Below are 7,500 nucleotides of genomic sequence, written 5' to 3'. Positions count from 1 at the left end.
TCTTCTTTTTCTTTTTTTTTTTCTTCTTTTTTGCAGTAATGCTAAAAGGATAATGTGGGTGTTGGCAATGTTGTCCCATTTTCTGTACTCATTGCTCTAGTAACTTAGACCTGTTGACTGCTCTCATACTTTAGGAAAAGTCTAGGAACAAGATTTCCAAGTCAGATAGATTTTACTAATATAGGGAGGTAGGCTCTTCTATTAGAAATTTCTTATATGATAACATTTTGATCACTGTTTTATTCTCTTATGTTTGGAAAGTATTCAAATATTGTTTTGTACTCCAGCAATATGAGCCTTAGTCCTATTGACGTTGTCCTAACATTAACAATAAGGTATATTTCATAGTGTCTTGAAAAGAAATCTGTATCAAGATTACTAATGGCATTTGCAATTGCAGGTACGGTGGTAAGCGGTGTGGGAGTGGTGGCGGTGGGGGCTCAGCGGCAGCAGCAGCAGCGGCAGCGGCAGCAGCAGCAGGAGGAGCAGCAGTAGGTGTTAGGCGATCGCCCCGCTACGCCACCCAACAGTCTTCCGCGTCTGCAGCATCTGTGGGCAGACCAAGGAGACATCACACTCGACCTCTTCACACGCACCACCACAACACTAAGCATAAGGTGAGATTTGTGTTGATGTCTGTAGGCATTGGTTGTTTCTGTGTTGAGGGTAGCATCTGAATGAGGTATTTAGATTTTATGTAGTGTTAGTAGGAAAGAATTGATAAAATATATATGTGTATGTATGTATGTATGTATAATCATTATAGTTTACTAAATCTAAGTGATTTGAAGGATCTATTCTCACACAATATGAGGTTTTACCCCATATAGTTAAGAGAGTAGCATTCACAGTAAGGAAGTACTAAATCCAAGGTCAGGAGTAATAAAAAAAAGAGAGAAAGAGTCACAGTTGTTTTTAATTGTCTAATTAGAAACAATGTACGTTGTCAGACATTTAAAGTCTTCACAAAAAGATGCTTTGTGGGATTTTCGAAAGTAGAATACGAGCAGACTGTTTAATTGTTCTGGGCTTTTCTGCCTGTAAATTAGAAAATGAGGAACACAGATTAGTCTTGTTTAAATTCAAATAATTTAATCTTTATTTGATTTTTTTTTTTTTTTTTCAATGAAAATATGGAAATAATGTTTATTCGTAATTCTCTGCTTTTTGTTTTTTTGTCATTTTTGCTTTAGCCCCTCTTGAATGGTGGTATTTGTGTGTAAGCCGTGAAGTAGCTTCACTAGCATGTGCCAGTCAAGGCATTTTGAGAAATATGTGATCATATTTGTCTGCATCTTGGGAAGGTTGATAGGGCTTGTAGAGACCATATAATTGAGTATTTAATATTAATCATATCATCATTATCATTTCAAGTGTCATTGCCATTATTATTATTATATAACTTATCAAGAGGAAGCATTTAGGGTCTAGAGATATGTTATCCCCAATGCTTTTATCAGATGTTTTTCCATCTCTTGAGTTTTGCATTTAGAGAATATATAATTTCATTTGTGATGATGCTACCTGCTGTTTTCCACACACCTCATTGAAAATACCAAACCTGAGAGCTAGGAAAAACAAGACAAAAGTAGATATTGAAATATAATCCATTTGTTCACTTACAGAGGGAACTTAAAGGGGATGTACTCTGAGAGTGCATTTCCGAGTGACTTTATTTGGCTAGTCTTTAAAGGCATAACAAAGATAAACACAACTAATCTGAGCTTTTCAAGCCGTGCATCCAGATTGTAATGACAGATTTTTTAGATTTTTATCAACTATTTTAATGTTGATCTCTGCTCAAACAGTATATTTAATCCAAATCACTTGCCATTTCGATAATGTATTTCATAATGGCTATTTCTTGATCATCTGCTTTGAGAGTCCCTTGTCAGATTTGACTTTTCAGGTAAAACAAGGCCTCCATCTACCAGCAAACAAATAGACATTTCTTTGTATTTTCTGACTTTGTTTTATGCTTTTCACTTGAATCAGTATTATGATTTTGTTTGACATGCAGCTAAAACAAATTAAATTAAATTGTTTTTTTCCTTTTTTCTTCTTTCCCTTGTCAAGTTCACTATCTGAGAATTGTGTATTAGAAGGAATGCTGGTGAACATTGGTGTCCCTCTTCATTAAATGTAATTTCCTCTAAGAGCCTTAGTTTTGCAAATGTATATTGTTCTCTTTGTAAGACTAATTTAGATCTTAGGAAATTATTTTCATTTTGTTTATTTTCAAGGGGAAAGGTTTTCTAGTTGCAGTTATTTTAGATGTGTTTGATGAAGTGCAGTCACGTGTAAATCTCTTCTTTTTTGGGTTGTTTGACAAATTAGTCTGAAATGTTTTGCCTAGATAAAGTATAACTTAGATGGATATGTTTATATTAATGTAAGTTAAAGAACTTTGAGGTGATAATCTTTTTGTTTTGCCTATTTCATCTTTAACAAATATTTCATCATCCTGTTTTTCCATATATATATATATATATATATATATATATATATATATATATATATATATATATATTATCCTTATCCTTATCCTCATCCTCATCCTCATCCTCTTCCTCTTCTTCCTCTGCATCATTATTGGTCATTGTCATAGTCATCATTGCCATTGTCATCCCTCCTCCTCCCTCCATTTTTCCTCCTCCCACTTCTGTTTTTCCTCCTCCTTCCTCTCTCTTTCCACTTTCCTCTCCCCTCCTCCCTCCTCTGCCATCCTCCCTCTGTCTTCCTCCCTCCTCCCTCCTCCCTCCTTACTAAAACCTCCCCTTAATTCTCCTCTTCCTTTTCCTTTTCCTTTTCCTACTCAAGCTCATTTGCACTTTACTTTTCTTACTTTATATTTGTCTTACTATGATCCCTTTTACTTGAATATCCTGTCTTTGTCCTATGTGCATTTAAGCTGAGAACTAATTTGAAAGTCTTTCAAAGGGGATGATAAGGAAGCACATTCACTAATTTACTTTGAAGTGATTTATACATCTGAACACTAATATCCTTTTCAGTAATGAATCCTATCGAAATTGTTCATCTTTTCATCACCTCTTTGATTGCTTTGTTGTGAATCGCTTTATTGTTTGATCGTATCTTCACTCTTTTTTATATTCAAGCGCTTTCCATCAGTGGTAGCATGAAGGGGAAATGGATTTAGTTTTCCCTTTTTGTTTATCCTCATATGTGATGAAAATATCAACTGCTGCTCACTTTGTGTAAAGAGTAATATCTGTCTTAATGACTTTTTGATCTTTTAATACCCCAGATTTTGGGATGTATGTAGAGACTATGGGCTCCATTGTGTTGATACAGTTGTTTTATTGAACAAAATACAACAGAATAAAACGTTCACTTTATCATAATATCCTTTAATGTTAATGTTTTACTTAATTACACATTCTTGCTATTAATTCTAGTGGCATTGTTTTGTTTGTTCTACATGCTATTAAAAGTGGATTCCAACTTGCATAGTAGGATTTAGACACACTTTATATTGTCACCTTGAATAGTTTTCTCCGCGCATCTTTCATGAGCTAGTATTAAAGCTATCTGTCTTGTGTTTGGGAACGTTCAGCTTTTGTCTCTTGGTTGAAACTGGCATTATTCAATTATAAGTATTTTTTGTGTTGGCAGTTTAGATGTATCTTTGTTGTGTCACTAGTTGGGGACAAGTGGTTTGAGAGCATATTGTATTTTTAAAAATTTGATTTTAAAATTGATGCTAAATATGAAGCTCCTGTCATATGTAAGTTCTTTGTAGAATATATATGAGGGTATATTGTTTTTGAAGTATTTTAAGCCATAGATCAGTTGAATATAATTTTACAGCTAGGAGAAAGGTCATTATGGCTTGACCTGGTGCTGATATTTCTCTCTTCACAAAGTGGTTAGCAATAAGTTTTAATGCCTTTACACTGTTATATACTTTTATTATATGGATATTTTAAGTTGCTAGAAAATGTTTTTCATATAATATATATATATATGTATGTATTTATGTATGTGTGTGTGTGTGTGTGTGTGTGTGTGTGTGTGTGTGTGTGTACATACATACATACATACATACATACATACATACATACATACATACATACATACATACATATACACATATACACATATACACATATACACATATACACATATACACATATATGCATATACACATATATGCATATACACATATATACACATATACTTATACACATATACACATATACACATACACATATACATATATACATATATACATATATATATATATATATTGTTACTTGCAATATGTTAATTCTTATCTATAATACAATAGAAGAGGTAAAATTCATGAATAGGTTTGATTTTGATATTGAGGTGATTAGAAAATGCAATCAGTTAACATCTTGTGTGCATTCAGATAGGAAAGATCAATGTAACTGGTTACTTTGTTTAAAAAAAAATAAAGGGACTGGTGATACTGATTTTTCTCTCTCCGTTTTTAGTTTAGCGGTTATTCTTTTCTGCAAAAAAAGTGTCGTGGCTTCTTTTCTTTCAAATATGTTTCCTATTTGAATCTACTGTTTTCTATTATTAAATGGTGTTGACCTTTAACTGGCATTAAAGTATTGCAGTTTGAATTTGAATGAGATTTTATGCATCATTACAACAGTTATTCATTGGCTTTCTCTAGTTATGTTTATTATTCATGTATTCATAGGATTAATAGTTTTCATAAAGGAATGCTTGTTTTTCATGATCAAATGAAAACTGGAATAACAATGTAATGCAAGCAATACATTCTCCCTTTGCAAGTGCTCCCCCTAGCTCTTGATTAAAAAAGTGGCGTCTTTTCTTTCAGGGAGGAAAGACCAGCACTGGTGCCGGCCAGGGCGGTGCAAGCACCAACAACGCGTCCTCACAAAAGCTTGAGAACGGTGGTAGTGGTGGAGTAGACACCAACCAACAGCACGACAACGCCTCCAACAACCTCACCACCAACAACGCAACCGGCCGCCACAACCATCACGAAGCCCCCCCACCCTACTCAACTAGGTCCTCCGCTGCCGCCGCTGCTGCCGCACCTCACCATCACCACAATCATCACCATAATCACCATCACCACCACTCCAACCAGCGCCATAGCTCACGAGGCCCTCGTCGTAACCGGATGAGTATGGGGCAAAAAGTCACAGGTAAGTCGGATCTCCAATTTCTGCGCAGATTTTTTAGATGATGAAGGTACTGTGAACTATTTTATCCTTTTTGGAGGTGGGAGAGGACCTTTTGTTTTACATAATGTGGGGAACTTTATGGACATTTTACTGCTTTGAAATTTTGATGTCACATAAGCTTGTACAGTATTTCATATATTTGCCAGAGTATTATATTCTCCAATATTGATATAAAATGGTTCTTGGTATTTTTCATCATATTGATTTTTGGCTGAACAGATTGGGTTTTTTCTGTTCTTTCCTTAGATTATATAAAGTTGAATAGATATGCATATGCTTGTCAAGGGCATCCCCATAATTTAATGGGTATGCAGACATAAAAAGGAATACCATTTGTTACATTATTCCGTTGTGGAATCGTGAATCTGGATTAGGTTGGAGATATCTGAGCTATTTTGGTGGTCTTTATGGATACAAAACTATGTAGTGTAAGCAGAGTTAATTTTGGAATTTAGACCAAATTCTGTTCATTATTGGCATTTCTGACGAGTGATGAAAGTGATTAAAAGATGAGTGAGAATGAGAAGAAGGTCAAGTTTTATTGTTTCACAGAACAAGGTCATGAGCTAGAAATAAACGTAGGATTTTACTGGGGCCAAGAAAGCACTATAACAATCTGATAGAATAGGAATTTGGCAAATTTTCTGTTCTATTACTTAGTTGAAAGGAATTTGAAAGGGGGGAAAAAAGAAGAACAGGGGGAACTTGCAAAAAAAAAAAAAAAAAAAAAAAAAAAAGACAGGTAGCCAAAACACATGACATCTGCCAAGGAATGTCCTGGGAGGGAGGAAGAAGGGGGGAGGGGAGGGAAGGAAGGAGAATGAGAGGGAGGGATAGGGGGAGGAGGAGGAGGGAGAGGGAGAATAAGGGGAGGGAGGGAGGGTTCAAGAGGGACTAATCACCAAATGATCCCTTTAAAGTAAGCAAATTCCTCCCTCCTTCAGGAATGGTGTCAGCAAGATCCAAACGTGCAGGATCTCTCTCTAACGTTAATGATTGCACTTCGCTCGTTGTGCATATTTGGGACAAGGAAAATACTATTTCCGAACAACTGGTGACTGAGGATTTTTGTGGGCGTGGTGCAGTATAGGCTGCTGGCTGAGGGCGAGGGACCCACCCAGGAAGGCGGGATGGCTTTCCGTTTTGCTTTTGTCTTGTTTTCTTGCATCATTCTTTCTTCCCCTTGTAATGTTTTGCGCTTGTGCGTATTATTTTTCTCAGACTATTAGTTTACTGCCATTTTCCCCTCCTTTTTTCCAACCCTTCCCCCTACTCTCTCTCCATATCTTCCCCTTCCTCTGTACACACTCCTGCCCCCTCCACGCTCTCCATACCTTCCCCCTCCTCTGTACACACTCCTGCCCCCTCCCCTCTCCCCGCCTTCCCTTTCCCCTACCTCCCTCTCATTCTTTTTCCTTATGCTGCTGTGCTGCTGCTCGTTTGAGAACATTAATCGTAATTAAAACGGCGAAAAAATAGAGTAAATGTGGGTGAGGGTAGATGTGTATTTCAGAAAGCATCCCAAAACGTTTTCAAGAAGTGACCTTGAACCATCTCAAGTTAGAGACGAATGGAAACTAATATGAAGCACATTTTAAGGACCTTACGAAGCCTCATTTCGCAGTTTCGATTTGCCGCCGGTTCGAACTTTTCAAAGCGTGCGACAATTGGATTCATTGTTAGGTGTTTCGAATTACGGGGGTGATCGTCAGCGGTAATTGCGGTGTGGGGGGCCATTTTTTGTGTTATGGGCACGATTCCACGCTATCTGTCCCTTCCCTTTTCCTCCTTCCTTCAACTCCCCTTTTCCTTGCTTTAGGAGTCGAAGCTTGATATTTTTTTGATTTGTTTTATCACCATTTTCCATACTGCTGCTGCTCTTGCTCTTTTTGTTTTGTTCTCCCTCTTCCTCCTGCTTTCTTCCTTCTACTTCCTCTTGGTTTCCTCTTCCTATTCTCTTCGTGCTTCCCTCCATCGCCCCTTCCTTCCTCCTCTTCCTTCAAAATCAACGTGAGATAATCGGAGGACAACTCGCAGCATAATGCAAAGCACAATCAAAATCATCTTTTGGTTACAAGACCAGATGGTTGAATTACTTTGATGTTTACAAAGAGAAACATTGTGGCGAAAGCATTCGAGTGCCTCTTTTCACACGGAAGAGGGATCAGAGCACGCCATGTCTCAACGTGGCTTTGTGACCAGTTACGAAATCGGTCGTTGCGCAAGAAAACCTCGGACTTGCATAAGAAACGGAAAGTCCACATTATTTTTTTGAAAGAAGGGTGGGGGG

The 7,500-nt window shown here is 37.0% G+C and overlaps 1 protein-coding gene across 1 annotated transcript in view; it reads left to right on the top strand.

The window, feature by feature from the left end:
* Positions 1-7,500, top strand: part of LOC125031438 (protein gustavus-like) — a 45,656-nt gene that overhangs the window by 492 nt on the left and 37,664 nt on the right. Inside the window, exons 2-3 of the mRNA XM_047622174.1 lie at positions 401-617; positions 4,838-5,171. Of these exons, the coding sequence (XP_047478130.1) occupies positions 401-617; positions 4,838-5,171 (551 nt within the window). The remainder of the gene's footprint in view (positions 1-400; positions 618-4,837; positions 5,172-7,500) is intronic.

Source organism: Penaeus chinensis, chromosome 13 (genome assembly GCF_019202785.1).
Source record: "Penaeus chinensis breed Huanghai No. 1 chromosome 13, ASM1920278v2, whole genome shotgun sequence".
NCBI classification, from domain to species: Eukaryota; Metazoa; Arthropoda; class Malacostraca; order Decapoda; family Penaeidae; genus Penaeus; species Penaeus chinensis.
This window is presented reverse-complemented; position numbering and strand designations above follow the sequence as displayed.